Here is a 24,158-nt window from a genome sequence, read left to right as displayed (position 1 = left end):
GCAATTTTAATAGTTTAACAACGATTTCACTGAAAAGTCCCCAAATTTTAGTTTAGTTTTGACTAACTGCTTACTGAATAAATACTTAATTTGAAAGTCATAAATTATTATTTTTATCCTAAAATTACAATTTCCATTGCACCGAGCCTGAAAACAGACTTTTTTTTTTATAATTTTTATATTTTAAATTGTCAATTTATTTGATCTTTGGCATTCAGAAATGCGGAACAGTAGCCCGATTCCAACCAGACAGATTCCTAGAGAAGAGCCGGAAAAAATCAAGAAGTGGCGAGAAGAGCAAAAGAAAATGTTAGAAGAAAAGGGTATGAATAATTAATGAGTTTGAAAAAAATACGATATTTCTAATAAAAAATGTTCCATAGATTTAAGCACCCATCTGATTTTATTGCTGATTAATAAAAACACGATATTGTTATTCTTTAGACTCTAAGGAGCAGGCGTACGTCTCGCGGTCCGCGGTGCAAAATTAAATGAGATACTATCCAAATTTTTTGTTACTTAGAAAGTTATGGAGCGATCGGAATAAGTAGAAATCCGACGGTGCAACATGGCGAGTATGGTATGCCTCCCGGCAGTACCACCCAACCCAATTCGTCATTTTTTTTTAGGGCTCGTCTTGCGTAGTGCGATCTTGCATTATCGTGTTGCAGAATAACGCTTTTTCTGTTGGCAATTTTTTTTTTTTTTTTTGGCGCATCGACGTCTGTGGCCATTAGCGCCTGTTGGCAATTGTTGGACACTTTTCAATTAAAGATTGATTTACTCGATCCAATTGTACACAGTAAAAGTCTGCGTTCACAGTTTGTTCAGGTTTCAGTACCACAAAATGAAGGATTCTTTAGGCAAGTAAAACAGCTACCGTTGACCTGAGCAAGTAAGCTCTTGTGCCTTGTGAGACTGCAGTGTCCAGACAATAAAACCACCGAAACTCTTAAAAGCCACACGGTCGTGATTAAGCAGGTCTGCGTAAGTTTAGTGAAAGTTCTTGAATGAACTCTTTATCTCTTTCTTCGATCAGTACTGCGCTACCATGTCTTAGATATGGTGTGAACCCCATACATAAAGAGTTATTTCATCTGAGCCCTAGATACATAGCGGAAGGGTTCCGGACCCATAAGAGGTTTGATAAAATCTAATCTCATCAATTGACTGCCTTCTCATTGTTCGCATAACCTGCAAGTCTTGGCATGCATATGATGAACATACGCATACGATGAACATATTGGAGATTCCTACCTCGATGAGGAACTAATACAGTCTCACTCTAGCCTAGAGGTTTTTTGATTACTTCTTGTTTATCTGAGTAAATGAATCCACATCAAGAATATTTTGCTATAAGATCTTTGGCACAGTAAGTAATAGAAATAACAGCAACCTCCAGTTGGAAGACCATAATATACTTACTAGTATAATTGGTTATAATGTGAACATTACCATTAAGCACTTAATATATAAAGAGTAGCTAATGCAATTCAAGACTGATTGTTTAGGTTGATGTGAGAACATTGGTTTCATGTACAGAAAAGCTGTTGGTGAAGTTGTTGCCGTTTACTATTTACATTATTGTCAAATTGGTTATGACTGCTGTGAATCTTAAATATTTAGATTTTAAGTCCAAGATGGGTTAAGAACTAAGTTATCATTATTTTTAATTTTGATTTTTAGATAAAAATGAAGAAATTAAGAAGGAAGAATGGAGGGAAAATGCTAAAAAAGAATTGGAAGAATGGTATAAGCATCACGAAGACCTGAACGCAAAAACTAGAGCGGCTAACAGGTAATTTTTTTGTACAATATTCGTTATAGCATTCTGGTTTTGAAATCAATATTCTGTGTTAATCTTATTTTGTATGGTTCAATACAAATTTTTTTTTTGTTTATAATTTTAATTCGCTCCAAAGAGAGGCCGCAAAGTGAGTATCATTGTATTTTATAATTATTTATTTGTCTAACTTAATTAATTTAGATTTTTTATATACTAAAATTGGTTACCAAAGTGTAACAGAAGAACCCCTTTTTTCTCTCCTTTTTCCATTTTTTTTTTTTTTTAAATTGATTGATTGATTTTCTTAATCTAATACCCAGGTGCTTATAGTAAGTACCCTTGAGTTGCGGCAAAATCACTAAGTGGAAATCATTTTTACTGAGTTATTTTCCCTGAGGGAATTTTTTTTTTATTGGATCTTGGGGAATTACTACGTTTAAATGGAATTGGAAGAATTGTGTAAACATCAAGACCTGAATTTCAAAACTGCAGTAAAATTTAGTTTTAGTATTGAATTTAAGGATTCCTTCAAAGTACACCGGAACAATTTATATTTCCGACAGCAATTTGATGTCACTGAACATTAAAAGTTATTGAAATAACCAAGTTTGATGAAATCAGTTGTGTGGAATGCGATTTTGAGTTTTTTTATTTAACAGGACTGAGTTTAAAAAATATATATATATTGAAATCTATTTTCTGATTTTGGTCTAAACTTTATATACTAAATGTTATAATTTTGTAATTTTATGGGTCTAAGATTAATCCTCATTAGATTAGCCTTAGATTTCGCCCACTCTGGGCCATTAAGAGGCTAAATACAGAATTGAGTAAATTAAATTTAAAATACGTTATAAAATGTTATACTAATGTTATTTACAAATATAATTTGCCATCACCGTACTTTTTTTAATAAACTTCGTGTAGAAAATTGTTATTGATAGTTACATTCTTGTAGTGGGTGTGAAATAACGACGTCCACAAGAGGGGACCCATCTATTGATGTGAAGTACGATCTTAGAATGATTTAAAAGTGCCTCCTTTTATGGTTTTGTTACGTTTTACAAAATAGGTGGTTTTTAATTTGTGGAACAGGTTACTTTTGGAGCTTTGGACTTTTTTTCTGTTGCCGTTGGTCATTGCATTCTTTTTTCTATTCTATTTAAAATTAGTATTTTTTTAAGCATGTTTTTTTTTATAACAGATCTTTAAACGTTGTTAAATATAGTTTAACATGTTTAACTATGAGTGGAGAATTAGGTGATGAAAAACCCTCACACTTCTACGGCAAATGAAGCGATTAGTGGGCGAGTCTGTGGCAAGTAGTGTTTTATGGAGTGACTAAATGGCGCTTACTACTGAACAGTTATTTTATGTTCATCTTTTATTTTGTAGAAAAACTGGCCGAAATAGCGGTTCGAATTTCAAGGAAAACGTATCGGAGATTGCCAAGTTATTTCCAATGAGCCTCCGAGCGTGTGAGGTAACTGAGTCTTCACACTCACAACCCCCTAGGCAGCGTAGAAGCCGTGATAGAGCAAATCATCTCACTTCTAAGGGCCGTGGTCCGTACTAGTTACGCTTTTACCATTTTCACTATAAAGAAAATAGCAACGTTTATCGAGAAGGCCATCATACTTGATTGAGGTTCCAGGCGCACTTTACTTGAAGTTTCGTAGAAGCTGATTTCCCTAAATATATCGGGAGAGTTCAAATTTCATTGCGACCTGATGGTTGATCTAAAAGGAAGGCAACTTATCGATAAGAAGACTGTATTGGCCCCGGAAGGCAGAGTGTATCGGTATAAGGTCTCAATACTTTCAGCTTCTGAAGATCAAAAATTTGGTGATACACTGCTAAGTTCCCCAAGTGTCATCAGACCTGTACTTGTCAAAAATACCACAAAACTTCAGGTGAAACATATTTTAGAGATTACTGGGCAACCAGTATTTGCTAAGATCAAGTGATTACTCCCATAAAAATATATAACTGTTAAAGCAGCCTCCTAAAGAAAGATCAAAGAGGCAGTATGCCCTTTGAGGAACCAGTGGGCGAGTCCGTTGCATGTATTGGTTTAAAAGGATGGAATCTTACGTCCGAGTGAGGGCAGGCAGCTAAACTCTCAGGGTATTTCTTTATGGGCATCCCAAATTTACAGAATTTTTCGTAACAGACTGCCTGGTAAAACGATCTTTTCCACATTGAATTTGTAAGTAAGACCTCCAATTATTAACTATAAATAATTAAAATTCTATATCTTAACCCCGTTTTGATAAATAGGGTACTAGTTCCCTACTTCAGTCGACGTGCTATCATATTATTACTCTTATCAAGAAAAATATTGCAATCGCGCCATAATCGCACTTTAATTTCTTTGGCGAGAAATTGCTGTAATCGCTGTTTAATTTGTTTTACCCTGTTTAGTAGAAGTTGTTGCTAACTTTAGGTAATTATAATAATAAATAACACAGTTTTTAAATATGGTTTCTTTAATTACATTCTTAATATAACATATTTATAAATATATACTACATGTATACAAATAATTTTATATACGTTTAAATAAATTTATCCCTAGATCTTCTCACCATAATGTTATATTATGAAAAATAAGATAGATAAAGATATGCCTATTTTTAGGATAGGCAATTATTATTAAAGTGACTTACTAATTATTTGATTATAAAAATTTACAAGTATTTAATTGAATGAAAACTCCACAAAGGGGGGACCCCTATTGACATATATGATCCTCGAATCGATTTAAAAGTTCGACCACTGTAATGTTCAATTCCTCCTCCCCTCCCAAAAAAAGATGGTGTTTAATTTTAGTTGGCCAGTGCACTTCTGGAGCTGAGGAATTCTTTTTCACGTTGCCTATAGTGATGGTTTTCTTTTTTTCTGTTCTATTTAAACCTTGTATTAATTTTTAGCAAATTTTTCCTAATATGTCAAACAATTTTTTAAACGTTTAATATATTTTTCATTGGGTTGTAAAATAATTAATGGTTGTGAAAAGAATTCCCATTTCCTTACCAATATTAATTAGGGGGTAGGTTAAAACTTAAACAGTTAACTTATTTTGGTTAAATTTGATATTTTTAATTTTCTTGTACCCTTTTTTAAAAATAAAATAATAATTAATTAAGTTATTTAATTTAAGTTAATTAATTAATAATTAACTATTTGCTTAAAAAACTTAAATTAACTATTTGTTAATTAAAATAACTATTTGCTTTAACAATTTATGTTAATCAACGTACTAGGTCCTGTTTTTGTCGTCAGTATTTTATAGCTGATATTTTGTAGTTTTAATCCCATGGTAGGGGACTTTTTGTTTTAAAATTTATGTTCAATTATTCATTTTAAGACATCTTCATTGATTTTTTTTTTTTTTTTTACTATTTATTATAAATATTATGTTTAATAAGTTGGTTGTTTTCTTATTTTACAGTTAAGTGTAAATATGAATGTTAGTCATTTTGTTTGTAAAACAATGTGTAGTATTAAAAAAATCTTTGTATTAGTATTACTAGAGATAAAGGACAAACAAAAACTCTTCATCTTCCATACACAAGATTCTATCAGCAAGACTAGGGCAACGAGAAAAGAAGACATTCATCATCCAACTACCGGACAAGAAACTGATAGTTTCGATAAATCTGCATCAAGCCTGCTTACATCTGTTGGGGACAGGAGACGACACAGGATTAACAGTGCAAGTACCATACGAAGCAATCGAAGGTAGTAAAGCTGTGGCATCATATCCTATATCCCATACAACGTGCCACCGCACCCGCAGCGATAGATTAGTTAATCCTTACGTTCTTTTACTTGAAGCCGCGATAGGAGGGGTGGTAGTAATTCTGTAATAACGGCGTCCACAAAGGGCGTACCTGTTTATTTAAATGAGATATGATCGTATTATCAATTTAAAAGTTCGACCTTATCAACTTTTAACTTCATCATATACATAAGAAAGATCGTTTTCAATTGCTGTTGGCCAGTGCACTGCTGGAGCTGTGAAATTTTTTTGTTTATGTTGCTTGTGGCCATAGTATTCTTTCTTCTTTTTCTATTATGTTTAAAATGTATAAGAATTTTTAGCGTATTGTGTATAAAATGGTAATCATATTTTTTGACGTTTGAAATATTCTTTGTTGTTTAATAAACAGTGGGTTGTTTTTGTTAGATAAATGTTAATAGTGTAGTATGTATTTCCGCATCCGTCCACGATACCTAATTGCTACTTAGACGTTAAGCCCCACCTAAAAGAATTGACGATTGCTTTACTTTTTTTTATTGGTGTAATTTATGGTGAGAGTAAACCACACAGCCATTAAATCCTTTAAAAACGTCATTTTTTGTTTATAGCCCATGATTATTTATTGTATATGATTAAAAATATTTCTTTTTTTTTTAAAAAAAACGTAAACTTTATATTCTTTGTTTTTATTTATATATATATTTATTTTTTTAATGATTTAAGGCGCGTTAACATCTGAGGTTATTGGTGCCCGGAGCTTTTTTCAGTACACTGCTGGCCTACGGACAGTGTTCTCTCGTTACAGATAACACTGTCAATCACCGGACAGTGAACTGTAAGAAGCTCCTAGAAAGAGAAAATCTAAGGGACAGCAGCTGAATTCGAACCCGGGTCCTCCGCGTGGGAATCCAATTCCCTAACCGCATAGCAAATCCGTTCCCTTTTATATTCTATTGTTATAATTAAACTTATTTATAAGTTTATTATAAATAATTATAATTTAATTTAAATTCACAATAAACCTATTTTTGTAAAATTTATTTTTTAAAAAAGCTTATTATTCTTATTATTAAAGGTTGATTCCTTTTATTTGTGAATCAACTTAATGGGGGCCCTAGTTTTTGTCATCGATATTTTACAGGTTATAGCAGTATTGATACTCTGTTGGACGCTTTTTATATTAAAATTTAAGTTTAATTATTTATCAGCTTTTTTTTTTTAGAAATGTATAATGATTATCGTATTTTTATTATTAATGAGAATTAATTAGTTTAAAAATGTATTACAAGTAAGTTGTATTCTTGTTTGGTAGTTTAGTGTCATAATGAATGTAGCTTACTTTCTTGGAAAACAATTTTTAGTGTACAAAAATCTTATTACTTTTGATAGAGATAAAGGTAAAAAAACCTTTTCATCTTCCATGCCAAAGACTGTATTATTGGCAAGAGAGTAGGGCGACGAGACAAGAAGACGTCCATCATCCAACTATTGGACAAGGAACTAATAGTTTCGCTAAATCCATATCAAGCCTGCTTACATCTGTTGATAATAGGAGACGACTCAGAATTAACAAAACAAGTACCATACGAGGAAATCGAACGTAGTGAAGCCTGAGGCTTCTATATCCCATACAACGAGCCACCGCATCCGGAGCGATATATTAGTGAATCCTTATGTGCCTTTCCTTGGCGCTTTGATTGGGGGGGGGTGTTATGTAGAAGTTCTGTAATAACGGCGTCCGCAGAGGGTGTTCCTGTTTTTTAAATGAGATATGATCGTAGAATCGATTTTAAACTTCGACCACATTAACTATTAACTTATATATATTTAAGAAAGATGGTTTTCAATCGTTGTTGGCCGGAGCTATGGAAATTGCTTTCATGTTGCTTGTAGCTATTGTATTTTTTTTTTCTGTCTTGTTTAAAATTTGTATGCATTTTTAGCGTATTGTTTATAAAATGGTATACATATTTTTATTGCGAAAAGACTTCTAATTTTCTGACTAGTATTAATGTAATTAGGAATGGATAGTTTTTTGTATAGTGGTTATGAAGCGTGGAATTCTAAGTGGGAGATCCCCTGTCCGAATGCAGTGAGTTTTTTTATTTGTTAGAAAAAATGTTAATAGTATAGTATGTGCTTCTGCCTCCGTCTTCCTCAGTTAATCACAAAACTGTGTTGTTTTTACTCACAGACACTCAAATTCTTAGTTTGCCCTTTGGCTACTATAAGATATTGTAAGTTCTAATTGAATAGGTAATGGAGTAAGAGCTTACTTTATGGTATCTTTATTATTATTAATATTATTGTCTTTTTTGTTAAACTTCATACTTTTTTGTATATAAAATATGTTCCGTAAAATCTATATACAGGGTGTCCCAAGCTATATGGATAACGACTTTTTCTCGGAAACTAAGATAGCTAGAAAAAAACTAAAAAATACGTGTTCCCTTAGTTTTTTGTTAGGAATCCAAATTTACTTTGTAAATTTTGTTTCGGTGCTTCCAGAAGCGAGATACAGGCACCAACTTCATTTTTTCAAATGGGAAGGTGCGGTTTTTATTTCAGCAATAGATTTCTCTATTTTTTTTAAAGAAAAATTTACTATTTTATTATACATTTTACTCCTCATTAATATTACAGATCATACTCGAAATGGCTTCCATCATTAGAGATGCATAGACACGCTCTTTCCTGCCAATTGCCCCTTACTGCCAAAGAAATAGATTCGGCTTTAACCGAGTTACAGGCATCTATTATTCTCTGCTTTAGTTCATCTACAGATGCAATCCCGACTTGATTCTGATACACCCAGATTTAGAAATTCTTTTAGATAAGCAGAAATAAGGAAAGAAAGAAAAAAGTTATGAATAATCACCTTGTTTTTCAGGTATCCCCAAAGGAAGTAGTCCATAGGTGTCTAATTCGGTGAACGAGGTGGCCACTGAATTTCTCCCGTGTCGATATAACACCATCAGGCATGTAAAGAGATATCTCGATAGGCAATTTGATGGGCGTGTTATATCGACACGGGGGGCGATTCAGTGGCCACCTCTCACCGGATTTGACACCTATGGACTATATTTCCTTTGGGGATACCTAAAAAACAAGGTGATTATTCATAACTGCTTACCTAAAAGCATTTCTAAATCTAGGTATATCAGAATCAAGCTGGGATTGCATCTGTAGATGAACTAAAGCAGAGAATAATAGATGCCTGTAACTCGGTTAAAGCCGAATCTATTTCTTTGGCAGTAAGGGGCAATTGGCAGGAAAGAGCGTGTCTATGCATCTCTAATGGTGGAAGCCATTTCGAGTATGATCTGTAATATTAATGAGGAGTATAATGTATAATAAAATAGTACTTTTCTTCTTATTTAATCAAAAAACCGTTTAAATATTATCATGTTGACGTTTATTATAAGAATCATGTTTTCATTCATAACTTCTAAAATATCGCTCACAGAAAAAAACCGTTCAAGTAAATTTTTCTTTAAAAAAAAATAGAGAAATCTATTTCTGAAATAAAAACCACACCTCCCCATTTGAAAAAATGAAGTTGGTGCCTGTATCTCGCTTCTGGAAGCACCGAAAAAAATTTACAAAGTAAATTTGGATTCCTAACAAAAAACTAAGAGAACACGTATTTTTTAGTTTTTTTCTAGCTATCTTAGTTTCCGAGAAAAAGTCGTTATCCATATAGCTTGGGACACCCTGTATGTATATATTCATATATTTTTTTTCATGAAAGAGCTTGGCAGTCATACCATAGTCCATGTTTAAGGATTAATTTGTTTATAAAATAATGCTTATTATCTCTTTTATAAATCACTTTTATTATTACTATGACCAACAACAATTTTTAAAATAAATTTAACATTATAAAAGGATGCTGATGGCAAATAAATATTTTATATATTTGAATTACATTAGCTGCAACATATATTGTCTTTTATAATGTATTTACTTTATTTTGTATTTAGCCTCTAAGGATGGTTCAGGATCCGCGAAACGTAAAGCATATTTAGTAAAGGGTTACTATGAGACCAGTAATAAATTTTTGTCACTATCCTAAAATTCATTTGAATTGTTCTAAAACAGAAATTATATTTTATTTTAAACATTTCTGGAAAAATTATATTCGGAGAGTCTGATCAATCTGAGAATTAGGTTTAAATTTGAATGCTGTAAGATGAAAGAAGAATCAGAAGGCGCTACCTGACCAAATGAAAAATGTTTGACAGAAACTGTTTATTAATTGTGGTGTGAGAGTTTCACACCAAATTTACTTTGACTCATTGATTACAATTCTTTATTTTCATATATGTTTTGTGTTAAATTAGGAATGCTGAAAAACAGTTTGTGGCTGATGCTGGTGCTATAGAACCTGGTACTGAATGGGAACGAATCGCTAAATTGTGTGATTTTAATCCTAAGTCAAGTAGAACATCTAAAGATGTTTCGCGCATGCGTTCTATCATATTGCAATTAAAACAGCAACCCGTAAATGTTAAATCTTGAAAAAACTGTAATTTATATCCTACATTTCTAACAGTTAAATATAATTTAATTGTTAATTTCATAAAGCCTATAATTAAAATATTATCTAATTAATAATAATAATATAATAATAATGATATAATCAAATAATAACATGAAATAATAATTATTATGTCATATTTATTCACTGTTACTATTTGATACGCATTTTTTTTTCGATAAATTTATGTATTGAGACATCATGTACGCAGAAAAAAATGAACTTATTTTCTTTCAAAAAAATATTTTTTTACATAGATTTATGAAACTCCATGAATTTTTTCTGTACATGAGTCATTCCATTAATAAAGAGAAATTTTTCCTTATAATGGGAGGATACCATTAAAAAATAAAAAAAAATAAGTTTTTTCTGGTTTTTAATTTATAAGATGAAATATTTCCTAAGTGAAGTGGACATCTCAAATTGTAGCTTAGTTAAAGAAAGGTGAGCTGAATGATAAGTTCGTTTCATAGAGTATCGTCCGACTCAGTTAGTTCTACTGTTTTTCTTGCTTACTGACTTGCTGGAAAATTCTCGACTTTTCCGCAGGAATGATTATGGCTTTTATTACTTCTCAGAGACAGTAGTGGTTATACCTCCGTCATGACCAAGGCAGTGCTTTTAGTATAACTAGAGACCAAATCTTCCCAAGATGCAGTTTAGAACCACTTTCCTAGTGACTTTAAAAGCAAGGTCTCAGTGAATCACTGACTAGACTGTCCACAGACTAAAAGAATCACAATCTGCGTTCTAAAATTGCTTGTGATTCGGAGCTAAGTTCTTGAGAATGAACTGGAGACATTTGTTGATCGCTTCTCTAGCTTACTACCACACAGTTTTCTAGGGGCTGAAATTATTGCCATTAAAACGTGCTGAGGAGAACCTCAGAAGGGGCCTTAAAGATGAGTAGATTCGCAATTGCTTGGACAGCCAGTCTGCGCTAACATCGCTGGCGGCTTCTTTAACCTCATTCCTCCTTTGACTGGGGCAACGAAGTTGCTATAACCTGGCCAGAAACGGAGCATCTGCTCTAATCGTTGGTCCTGAAGCTATTCTTTGCATTATTAAGAGCACCGTACGAACGGGTCAAAAGCAGGGGTTTCGGAGGGGGCTCCAGAAATCCTGAAGGAAATTCCAGGAATCAAACAGAAATAGGTTTTCATGCCCGATCTATGTACGAGGGCAGAGGTGATCCTGAAGTTTACTTATCTGGTGACTGGCCTCCTTAAACAAGGCAGGCAGGTTTGGGAAACATCTTGATGCGGTGGGGTAATTATTCTGGAACATCTATATAGACCTCATTAAAGAGGAAATGGTTTCTCATATATTGTTGTTGTGCGAGATTGCGGTGTGAAACATTAGGCTTTTTGCTGCCAGAAGAGATCATTAATTAGGAGCTTCGCCATCATTTCTGAATAAATGTTACGTCCCATCAATAGCAATGAAAGGTAAGTCCTGAGTGCTTTGGAAATAGCGCGATAGGGGTTTTCATAGAAATTTGTTATATGAAATAGTGCTGTGTAAACCAGAACTAATCTCTACATTTACGCCCATTTTGATTGCCTTGTTCTAATCATAGTAACTAAACTGAATTTTAATTTTGCTTTAAAAAATATAGATGAGGCAAATCTATGAAGTGTTATTTTTGAAGATGGTAACATGTTACGGATTTTAATTCATGTGTAGGTTCCATTAATGGTAAGGAGATTTAGGTAAAGAAAGGTATACAAATTAGGTTGAAAAAAGGAAAGAAATGTTTGTTTTTTATGAAGTGGACTTTACAACTAAGAATCTGACTTACGATCAGTTCGAGGAAACCTTAAAGCTAACGTATTTCAACGCAAATTTCTTTCGTTAACACATAAGATAAAAACCAAGGTTCAAGACAGGTATCGAATCTAAAACCGCAATAAATCTTAAAAACAATCAAATAAAGTGTGGTTTTAATGCATCTGGTAAACTGCTGCCACCTCTAGTCACTAGTAGACAACAAAAGTGCAGAGAAAGAAGTGCGATTCTTGAAGACTGGATGAGCTATTTCGTTCCAAGAATATTTGAATCTCTCATTCAACGTTTAGTCCTTTGCAATATTCCTTACAACTTTAGAACGTATTGCTTATTAAAATATTTGGGAGTAAATTTCTGATAGTTCGTCAAAACTATCAATTGTATAAACATAACTCGGAAGGTGGGTATGATGTGATAAAAGCAATGTGATAATGAAAAATCAGAATAAATACCATGGAAATATAATTAGTTCAAGGATAATGACACAATGGTCGGTTTTTTTGTTTCCCTACAGTCTATATCCCAAACTTAGAAGGGAATTTGAATAAGAAATATTAACTATCAAAAATTATTGAGATCTTTAGTAGTTTCAACACTTTTTGGCGAAAACGGTCCGGAAATTTGACGATGAATTTGATGAACGGTCCAGAATTTGACCATGTAACGACCTTTTCCGATCAGTAGTAGATTGTTACGCTAAGTAAAGGGAACATTAACACAATTTTTGTGAAAGAACATAATAAATAGTTTTGAAAAAATAAGATTTAAGTATAAAGTAGCTTGGAATTGACTAAAGTAGCGTCAGAATTGCGGTCCCCCCTCTCGTTAGAAAATATAAAAATTAAATTATAGTAAAATCAAGTTTTGTTAGCAATTTATTTTATATAAATTAATTTAAAGATTTTCAATATGAAAAGTAGCCCTACAGTTTGTAGTAATTGACTTATTACTAATGGATCGGTAATTTCCATATTTTAATTTTCAACTATTATATAAAAAAAATACAGTCATTTTTGATATTAAACAACGAGTTGAAAGCAATTATGTTAAGTTTTCATTCTAATCAAATTAAAGAAAATATGGTAAAATCTGGCCAACCTGTAAAGAAGTCCAAAGGATATTGTTGTTTATATTACTTGGTAACTTTTGTTCCCATTTAATCAAAGACATTACACCACACATATTAATATATCGGCACGTAAATTGCATCAGGTACAGACTGTTATTAGAATTACAGATTCTTAGTATTAACTGCAGTAATAGTTAATTTCTAGATTCAAATCAGTATACGAATGCATATGGCCCTCTCACAGGGTTTGTTTTAAAATCATTTTTCACACCATTAAATCACCCTTAAGTCACTTAAAAAATCAAATACTATTAAAAAATTACTTAAGAACATGAACAAGCTTCTTAATTTACATAATAAGTTAATTTTGGTATTTTTTAACATAAAGTAGTAACTTTTGTGCTATATGAAGTTTTTGATTTTGACCTTTGATTTAGATCGCTTTTTAAAATGAAGATGCCGTCACAGATTAAATCGGATGATAACTTCGATTATAACGAACCAGTGTCTCCTACAAATTTGGAGCAACCTACGGATTTCTCGGAGTATATGTGGATGGAAAATGAGGAGGAGTTCGACAAACAGGTAATATATACTTAATTTGCTTTTATCTTATCAATGGGTGTACAAAATATCTATAATTAGCATTATTAATCTTTTTAAGTCTCTTTACGAAGAAAAATGCGATCTTCCGAACTATAAACCCCTTAGACTGTTGTTCATGCTAGGATGGTTGTTTTTTGAGGAACTCATGTTGTGCACATTATTGTAGATAAGATTGAGGTCTGGGGCATGAATCAATCAGGGTTAGTCTGTTCGGTGGACCTGTATCTTACTAAAAAACACATTCTTAGTGATTGAAAAATAACATTGATTATGAGGTTTTACTAGTTCAAAAATATTCTCGAGATTTTAAAATTGTTTTCGTAAAAAAAAAAAAATTGATTTCTGTTGTCCCTTGTAACTCGCTTTCTCCTGAACCATAACGATTGTGGGATGGTAGTTTTTCAGTATATCATTTCCCATGCATCTCAAGTGCTTGTTCGTATATTATGGTATTCAAGTTTTTCTGCTATGATGAATTTTGACTTTCTCTTACTACGTGGTGAGAGAGAATTTGGGGAACCTAGACAAATTTTCGGTGTTGCGATATCATTGAAAAAATGATCAATTCAAAACTCTTAAGGTTCTCTGGGCCCGAAAAAGTTATCTATAGAAAATGGTTTAAGTACGTTATCATTAGCCCAAAAACTAAATTTTGCAGAATTTTTTACTTTCAACTTCGGGTTGCACGAATGAAGATCAGCAATATTTATTTGAATAATTTCAGGAAATTCATTTAGGTTCATTTGTGAGATAGGAAGTGAGTAGTCTTTTTTGAATAAAACAAACTATAAACTTATTAAGATGATTTCTGTTAATGTAATAAAATCTTAAACCTTGTAACACTAAGACAAAGTCTTTACCCCAGTATCCTGGTACTCGTACTCTACCAGTAAGACAAGGAATTGCGGTAGTTCTGAGTTTCAACTCCGAGTCTTAACATTTCCTAAGCCTGAAATAGTGTTCCGTATAAATTGAACTTTGTTTGTGATGAAGCGACCTGTTCCCATACCTCTGGATAATAAGTATTTCGAAATCAGCCAATCCGTGTTTCTTAACTGAATCAATTTTTCATTTTTTTTAAATTTTTTCGACAACGGTTCCTTAAACTTTATGTTTATTGCACACATGTAAGGCGCTACGATAGAGCGAGACCCGCAATGCTTAGATGTATTGTGGTGCTAGTCTAACCTGATAAAAAATATAATTAGTCGTAACATTATTGCTGTAATTAATGTTGATTATGATCTCTTCTAGTCCTTCTGAAGTCTACATATTTACGTTAAATTTATGCAGTTTATTAAAAGTGATTCTTAAATTCTAATTTGTATGGGGATTCCAAATTTTTGTATTATGCATGGTAGAGGTTGACAAATTTATCGATTGTTTGTAATCATTGAGTGAAAACAATTGTTATAAACTAATTGTGTTAGATTTCAATAATAGAATTCAATTTTTTGTTTCAACAGTTACACATTTTTTACTTAAATTAAATATTGATTATTTATTTTTGTCAATTTAATAAATAAATAGACAAAAACAACAATCTAGAATTTTGCAGACTGAATATAACCCATATTCTGTGCTAGTCCGCTTATTTGTCCTTTTTTGGTTGTTAAGGTGAATGTGGTCTAATTTGTCTTTTTTATATTTGAAATATAAACTAATTATGCTTATTTGATGAGGATTCCTTTTACTAATTTATTTTTAATAATGATCGAATCAGATTTAATTCATAACGAACGAGTCCTACATTTCAAAGTAGTTATGCTAAGTATCTCGTAAAGATTAGTAATTTTGTATCACTGTTACCGAGGTTCCAGGTTATATTTTAGGATTATTTAATCATTTAAACCTGGAACAGATGGATTATTGTTAAATTTTTGAAATATTTTTACTCTGTTGGGGTCTTTTATTGTTAAACAACCATTTAAGGTGTATGTTGTTCTAATTGTTCTATTTGCCCGTATGAAGAAGGTCCAAAGTGTTTTAAATGCCCATTTGATATTGTAGCAAGGTTTAGTTTACTCTTGCTTGAAGTTCCTACGGCTATTGCGAGATTTTTTCTTTTAATATTTTGAGAGTACATCGCCTAGCAAAAGTATAATACGTCTCTAATAAGAATAAACAGTTGGTTTAGTCTGGTAGACATAGTGTGGGATTATTTTGTAATTAGGATTTTAAAGTTTCTAATGCTTCTTTGTAAATAATGTTCATGTTTATTTTAGAAACATAATTTTTGATCATTTTTATATAGTGATAAAAATTGCTTTATTTCTCTGTGCAACGTGGTGATTGGAAAAGTTTTGATAATGCCTAATTTAATAGGTCTTGAAGGCGCCATGGTAGCTGAGCGGTTAAAGGCGAGACCTGCAAAGCTAATATGCATTGTGGTACTGGGTTCGATTCCCAGTCACTAGGCCTTGGATTTGATTTAATGGTTAATGAAGAAATTTACAGTAAAATATGTTTGCTAGTCGCCTCCGTCCACAACACCTAATTGGTATTTGGACGTAAAGCCCGCCTGAAAAAATAGGCAATTACTTTACTTTAGGTCTTTATTACTGTATACCAGTTATACAAAATTATGAGGCCTAATATAATTTCTTTTAAATAATCATTTTTCATTTTTTGCAAAAGTCAGTTTTGTCTAATTGCATTTCTAAATAGTGGATTCTTAGATGCTTTAAGTGTTCCTCTAATTTATGTTAGATTACGCTGATGTTATTCATAAAAATAAGTACGGTCGAATTTTGCAAATATGTTATTTGTGCGTTTGAATATGGTTGGAGCATTTTTCAAGTTTAAAGATTTTTTTTTTCTAAGAAATTCAAATGCCTATTTTCTTTTGAAAAAACAGTTTTGGGTTTGGATTCAGGTGCAATTTCTATTTGGTGACATCCTGATTAAAGGTCTATTACCAAAAAATAAGTTGCTCGTCCTATATGTAATTCGAAGGTTGTTGTGTTTTTGTAGTTTCACCTGTTTATTATTTGGTGATTTTAATTGCTGAAGCTTATACTATTAATTACTTTATTAGTTTATTTCTTGCATACCAAGTTTTGCCATTAGCGTTCCTGCAAGTGTGCTCCTCATATGTTTTCCATTTACAAGAAGTGTGGTGTCCAGTTGGTCTTTAAACATTTTTAAAAAGGGTTTTGTATGCCATCCATTTGGTATAAAGTAATTACGTTGATTCTCTTTTCATCTAGTCTATTGAGAAACTCGATGGGGTGTTCTTTATTGTACGAATTATTGTTTGTATTTCTACGATAAGGTCGGTAATTGAACGATTGTCAAAAAAATTTTCTTAAGTGCATTCATTAATTCTACTGCGAATTCTAAATTGTCATGAAAAGCAACAGCTTCAGCGGGGCGAGATGATACCTCGCAACTCGTGGGAGAATTTAATAATTGTCGTCTATTTCTTAAATATTTAATAGCAGTTTGTAAATGACGTTAAGGGCAGACAAAATGGTGATTAGTAACTAGTTTCGTCATATTTGGGAATATACTTAGGATGTTTGGTGGCATTGGTTAGATACTTCTTTAACCATTTTTTCGTTTAATATAAGCTACATTAATATAATGAACTACAGAGTTGTTATAGTTTAGTTTAAATAGTACTTTATTTATACAAAAGAAAATAAATACAAAAACTAATATATAAAAATAAGTACAATAGGCATGGCTAGACCGTCTGCCGGAGTTTGTCTTAAATACAATATCATAAATACATACAAAAATAAAATAACTATTTGCAATTGAAGCAAAGTAATATGTAAATTTAAGTAAAAAAAATTAAAATATCTACAATAATGTAATAAGTAAAATATAAATTAGGAAACTTCTACACAAAAAACAAAGAAAATACAGATATAAAAAATATATAGAAAAAGAAATGAATAAGATCACATAAAAATAAAAAGAGACAAAAGAAAGAAAGAAAGAAAAAAAAAATTATTAAATTCTCTGAATTATACTGCTTAAAAAAGTGTACATTCCTTATGTGAAGAGTACATACGATATTTAGTTTGACAATCTTAAATTTCTTATGCCCCAAATATGACGAGCAAATTTAAGCAATAACCGATCTGATGTGGAAAACAATTCAACAATAAATCTACCAGAAATGAGATCAGAGCCGAAGAACCTTTTTCGCGAGTCAACAAATGCTGGACATTCCCCAAGAAAGTGATAAAGAGTCTCAGGCTGCCGAAGATTACACACCTGGCAATACTCCTTGTCCGGATCCCTCTCCATCCACGGGACTCTATTTAAATTTAAGAGCTCCCCTTTGAGTTTAAACCACAAACTCAGATCAGATAAATTAAAACAAGTCACTGAGTTCAACCCGCAATGAGTACCGAAATCTTCCTTGTTTTCTATTAAAGCTCGATACAATAGATACTTATCAGAATTTTTAGCACGCTCAAGAGATTCTTTCCTATAAAAACGTGTTAAAGTGGAAATTAATGAGCCTAGTTGCTTTGACCATACGGATTTATCCTGGATTGATGAGTCAAAGTGTACACCATGCAATTGGGATAAACTAATCCACGAAGAAAACCATGATAATTTACGCCTAATTACTTCCATGGCCACTATCTTAGGCAAGCGATAGTCAGGTAATTCAAGCAAATTAAGACAATAACCTATATTAAGTTTCAATGTGAAGAGAAAAACCGGATCTAGGGAAGTTTCGATGTGCAGCATATAGTTGGGAGTGCAGGCAGGAAGAGAGAACAACTTTTTAAGAAAGTATCTTTGAAATTTCTCCAACAATTCATATTGTTCATGCCCCCACACTTGAGCACCATAACATGCTACTGCCCGAGATACAGTCTTATAAATTTGATATTTGACCCGCAATGGCGCATCATTCACCGAAATCACATTGGCCCACGTGGTATTAATACCAAGTTTGGCAACTGAGATTTTCCTCTTAAAATGTTCATAGAAGGAGAGCCGACTGGACAGTGTGATTCCCAAATAATTGTAGGTTTTTACGATCTCAATTTTCTGACCCCCATATCTCCAGCACTCACGAGATCCCAATCGACCACCTCTACGGAAAACTAGGATCTTAGATTTACTAAGGTTAATGTGTAGGTTCCATTGCTTACAGTATGTTTCCAAAATATTTATATTTCTCTGTAAGAGAAGCGGGTTATCCGCCATTAGGACGACATCGTCAGCATACAGTAGTACCTTCACCTTAGTGGTTCCTAGTCGGACTCCACCCTCTAACACTGGGGGCAAATCATCTAGAAATATAGAAAACAAAAGAGGACTGAGGACACAACCCTGTCTAACCCCAGTACCAACAGAGAAAAACTCAGACACCCCGTCCTTGCTTCTGACCGCCGATTCCGATCTCGAATACAGAGCTTGGAGAGCCGAGATGAGCTTGGATGAGATCCCAATATTAAAAAGTTTGAGAAACAAGGAGGAGCGATGAACACTGTCAAATGCCGCTCTGAAATCTACAAAAAAGCAATAAAGCTTTTTCCTGGGTTGAGCAAACGTGATGTTAACAGCACTGATTAGGATAAAAAGATTATCCAGGGAAGAATAACCTCGCCTAAACCCAGCCTGGCATTCACTTAATAAGTCATTGTCTTTGACAAAGGGTTCAATGCGACGCAAGAGAAGACTGGAGAAAATATTGGCCATAGAATCAATACAAGAAATGCCCCTATAGTTGCACACCCTGTTCACATCTCCTGATTTGTGCAGCGGAACTATTAGAGATCTTGAAAATGTTAGGGGCACTGTACCAGACTCAAAAATATAGTTATACAATGACAGCAGTTTATGTAGAAAAGATGTAGGGGCATACTTATAAAATTCGTAACTAACTCTGTCGTACCCTGGGGATTTATTATTTTTTAGATTAGACACTACCATATGTAGTTCTTCATAGGAGAAAGGGGCGTCCAAGGTAGGAGACATAACACAAGGCTCAGCATACAGAGTCGGGCAGGGATGTGAGGAGGGATTAAGCAGCGATCGGAAATGTGCAACCCACTCACTTAATGAAATTTTATTATTATAGGCAAAATTGGAACCTCTTAGGTGATTAATTAAAGTCCATAATTGCTTGGAATCCCTTACGGATTTCAGCTGCTCATTTATAGAAAGAAAAAACTGCTCCTTCTTTGCTTTACAAAGTAGGTTGAAACTGTTGTTGGCTTCGCAATAAGCTATTTTAACTATACAAGAATTGGTCCTGCGAAACAAATTTAACAACTTAAATGCCCTCTTTCTAGACTGTAGACACTGGTAATCAAACCAAGGCTTGTGCCGGACTATTTTCATTAGGGTTTTAGAGCTCTGTAAATGACAAGATTTCTTAATAAGACCCGTTAGTAAATTCACACTTTCCTGAGGGTCTTCGGGAAGAACATCGATATTTGTTATAAGACTTGTCAACGTTTCTCTATAAACATTAAGTTTGCTATCGCGCCAAGATAGCCTAGGCAACAAGCGCGACTCGCAGGTTTCATCTTTAGATATATCAATAGCGATACTACATTCAATCGGTAGATGATCAGAGAAAATTTCTGTTTTAACAGTGAATGACTTAATAAATTGTATATAGTCAAAAGATACACCACAATAGTCAATCACTGAGTTACCCCTTCCGGCTATGAACGTAAACTCTCCCTCCGAATCATCTGGGAATCGACCATTTAATATCAACAAGCCTAAACCATCACACAAGTCCAAAACTTTAAGCCCATTTCCATTACAGACAAGATCTTTTGACTTTCTAACACGACTACACATGGGATTCATAATAACAAGCTCATCAGGAAGTGTTTGCCTATCTGCCATTCGCGCATTAAAATCCCCTATTAGCATAAATTTCGAATTAGAGTTGTTATAAGATGTTTGAAGAGCTGAAGAAGGGCTACTCACAGAAAATTGATCTTGATAATATTGTTCTTCTTCGGATGATTTAGATAGATGATGATGTGGTCAACGGTTTCTTGGTCAGGTACTCAGGCCGCCTTTGCATTCGAAGCAAATGATCGCGCTTGGTCTTCAAGGTTCGAGTGACCGTGACCAAAGGGAGGTTTCTCATATTTCTGTATTTAGAAGCGGGAAAGTTCACGAGAATTACTGAAACTCCGTATCCCTCTTCACGTGCCAGTTTGAAAACGTGTTTTTAAAAATTAACTTTCATCAGGAAACAAAAATTGTATAGAATACAGAAAATGCGTAATGAGATAGTAGAGAATCCAGAGTCTGGTGGTACAGTTACAGAGTAAGAAGAGGTTTCACGCATTATGATAGCTAATAAAGATGAAAGAAAAGTAGGTGTACTTAGGTGGCATCACCGTTGGTCGTATGTTCTCTAGCGGCATAACTGGCATCTATTGGAAAAGTTTAAGTCATAGTTGTACAATCAATATTTTCTTTATTGATTTGAAATAAGCCGGCTAAATATAATTGTACTTATGTATGTACTTCAGTTAATAATAATAAGCCAGATTATGGGTAATATTTCTAGCATTTATGATCATTCTAAGGAAGTTTTAGCCCCAGAATTAAGCGATTTGTTTATTTTTATATTTATTTATTATTTTTTTGTGTAGTGAATTTTGTTTTTGTTTTTACTTTCAGGTGATGAAGCAGTTGGAAGAGGAAGCACTCATGGAACAATGCATAGAGGCGATGTTGGAAGATGAGCGTGAAAGCAAACCTCAGTAAGTACATTTGTAATTGTTTTCATGTTTTATTTGTTTAATTTAAAGATATCATTAAATTGAGTAGTCATTACTGTGCCCTTATGCTTAGTAAAAATTTATATTTTAAAGAACCGTTACACATTAGAACTACAAAGTAATTACAGTAAGAGAAATAGTTTCAAATCACTGTTTACCTCTCATAGTTTTCCTAATTGTTAGATTTCAATAATCCATTTTTCCCTCTAAATCCACGGTTATCCACTTTTTAGTTTTCTATAAAGGCTTTATTGGACCTCAGTTGTGAAATAAAAAATAAGGGGGTGTGCAAAACACAATGAAAAAGAGAAATAATCGCCAGTTTTTTCAAGTAGTGTCAAACAACCAATAAGATTTTTTTGGATGAAGGCGGAAGCACATACTCGTTAGTTACTAATAACATTTTTTCTTACAAATCCATGCTTCTTACCATTAGACCAATGGTTGGCAAACTTATCAGTCAACAGGGCCAATTATCAACCGTACAACGATAGAAATTTCTTTTGAGAGCCAAATTTTTTAAACCTGAATAATATAGATAGGTACATTGTTACTAACTTAAGTTAAGGTACTTTCCGCCGACGGTCTTTGACCATGGCAGTTGTCTTTATAATTTTGTATTCAAAGAAGTATATTTTATTTATATTCTCATTTTTCATAAATAAATACTATATAATAAAAAAAAAGTTAGGGTACTGCTAAGCTGGCCTTTCCTAAAAACGTAAACTATAGGTACGCTTGCTGAGGGCGAACCCTTCCAACGCTCCCATCCACACTCGACTTTTATATGTGGTTCGTCGAACTCCTTTCGTTCATTCACTCTATATGTCCAAACTATCTCAACATACGTTTCTCAATCCTCGACATTTCATCTTTCTCTCCACAACGCTCTTTAAAATTAACCTAATAAATTTTACTTAAAGTTACAAATCCACGCGCTCGCATGTGGTATTTTGTGGAAGAGACACACTCAAGGGGCTAAAGAGCCGCAAGTAGCTCACAACCCACGGCATATCGGCGGCATACCGCGGCCGCCTCTCAACTCTCAAGATGTTGTAATTTGGTTTAGGTTATTTTTGTTTTTCCTATAGTTATAGATTGAGTTAAGATCTTTTGTTATTTTTAGAATAATTATTTGTATAGTCCTTTTGTGTGTTTTTAATATCCTTTTCCATAATGCTATTGTTGCGAGTGTTAAAAGAATGGTAGAACCTTGTCGTTTAAAGTGCTACGGCTGTAAGTTATTTCGCGACACCCAAGTTATTTGGAAGTAAAACCCGCATGAAAAACTTGCCATTACCCTTTTTAATGTCCTTTTCAGTTTTTTACATTTTAATTATTTTTATATTTATTGAACTTTGAGAATAAAACGAGGATGTACAGTCATTGCAGTTAATTGTATGTATTAAATATGAATATATAGTTTTCGTGACCGTAAATTGTAAAACTTAGGATGAAAGATTTGCGAGGAATCGGTCAAATAAAACAACTCGTCTTTTTGCCAACGTTTCGACAAATATATTGTCCTCTTCAGGGCGTGGCTATGCGGGTTGAGTTACAGAAACTCATAGCCACGCCCTGAAGAGTACAATATATTTGTCGAAACGTTGGCAAAAAGACGAGTTGTTTTATTTGACCGATTCCTCGCAAATCTTCCAACCATGTATGTATTAAGTTTTCTTGTTTTTGAGGGGTCTTGATTTTGGATTATTAATAGCGGTGAATCACGTTGGCGTGTTTTTAATCTTATTTATCAAAGAAAAATGTTATTGAAAAGGCTGTGAATCACTCTTTTTTGTGCTGACGTCGATAAGGTACACAATTCAATATTTATACAGCCAAAATTTTTAGGAACATCAGATCAACTTTGAGGAAATTGATTCCAAATAAGATTTATCAGTAAATTACGAATAAGTAACATTAATATCGTCAAAAACTAAAATATAAGTCGGAAGTAGTGTGCCGTTGTGCAATCTTTCAAAAGCAATTGATGATCTTCCGAATTTTTATTTAGTAATGCGTTTTTTATGAGCGCCTTAGTAAGAAATTCTTTATTGATAACCTAAATAGTTAGTTACATGAAGTTGGAATTAGTAGGATAGCCAGGGAAGTAGCAGCTATACCAAATTTAAAAAGTAGTTATTTGATCGTGGTGATGGAGTAAGTTTGAAGTAAGCGGTGATGAAGAGTTTAAACAAAATAATAGAGTTTCGGGACTGCTTACCCTTTCATATTGTATTAAATGAAATTTACAGTAGATATTGTACTAGAAATCAAAATGTCCTGTTACTTTACGTGCGGCTTGTGCTTGGTTTCCCTGATTACTTTTTCGGTTCCATTATTATCCACAGGTAGGTTAGGTAAAACTGCTTTTATTTTGCCAATTTTTTTTTTTGCAGCCTTTTTCTTTAGGATTACTTGTTGTTTTTTTTATTTCTGCAGCGGAAAGTTTGAAATTATAGCTATAAAAATATTATTGAGATCAGCAAGCAAATAATTAGAGTTCAAAATATTTGCTTAACTTAGCATTTTAAAAGTATCAATTTATTAATAGTAAACTTTTCTTTCTTTTAGGGAAAATAAAGAGATAGTATATGATTTTCAAAAACTGTGCCTGCAGGAAAAGGCTGAACTGGCCAGAAAGGTGAGTAATGCAAGCTTTAAACAATTGTAAATATTGTACATTATTATAATCTAATTATACAAAGACAGCTTTATTCCCAAAATCTTATATTCTTTAATAATATTCTTTCAGCTTATTGATAGTCGCTAGCCATCTTTCTACCAGCTAACGCTTTTGAACTATTCATGTCAATCAGATTAGAAAATATATATTATTTTTATAAAATAATAATGTTAACGCTTTTTTGTAC

General features: G+C 32.9%; 1 protein-coding gene across 1 annotated transcript in view; it reads left to right on the top strand.

Moving 5' to 3' along the window:
• LOC141459211 (uncharacterized) overlaps positions 1-24,158 on the top strand; it is a 37,604-nt gene that overhangs the window by 3,519 nt on the left and 9,927 nt on the right. The window contains exons 4-8 of the mRNA XM_074138003.1: positions 219-323; positions 1,687-1,798; positions 13,387-13,534; positions 21,185-21,267; positions 23,860-23,929. Coding sequence (XP_073994104.1) covers positions 219-323; positions 1,687-1,798; positions 13,387-13,534; positions 21,185-21,267; positions 23,860-23,929 — 518 coding nt within the window. The remainder of the gene's footprint in view (positions 1-218; positions 324-1,686; positions 1,799-13,386; positions 13,535-21,184; positions 21,268-23,859; positions 23,930-24,158) is intronic.

This window comes from Rhodnius prolixus, unplaced genomic scaffold (assembly GCF_049639745.1).
Source record: "Rhodnius prolixus isolate KJV_2025 unplaced genomic scaffold, Rpr scaffold_11, whole genome shotgun sequence".
In the NCBI taxonomy this organism is placed as follows: domain Eukaryota; kingdom Metazoa; phylum Arthropoda; class Insecta; order Hemiptera; family Reduviidae; genus Rhodnius; species Rhodnius prolixus.
Note: the sequence above shows the minus strand (reverse complement) of the source record. Positions and strands in the feature narration are given on the sequence as shown.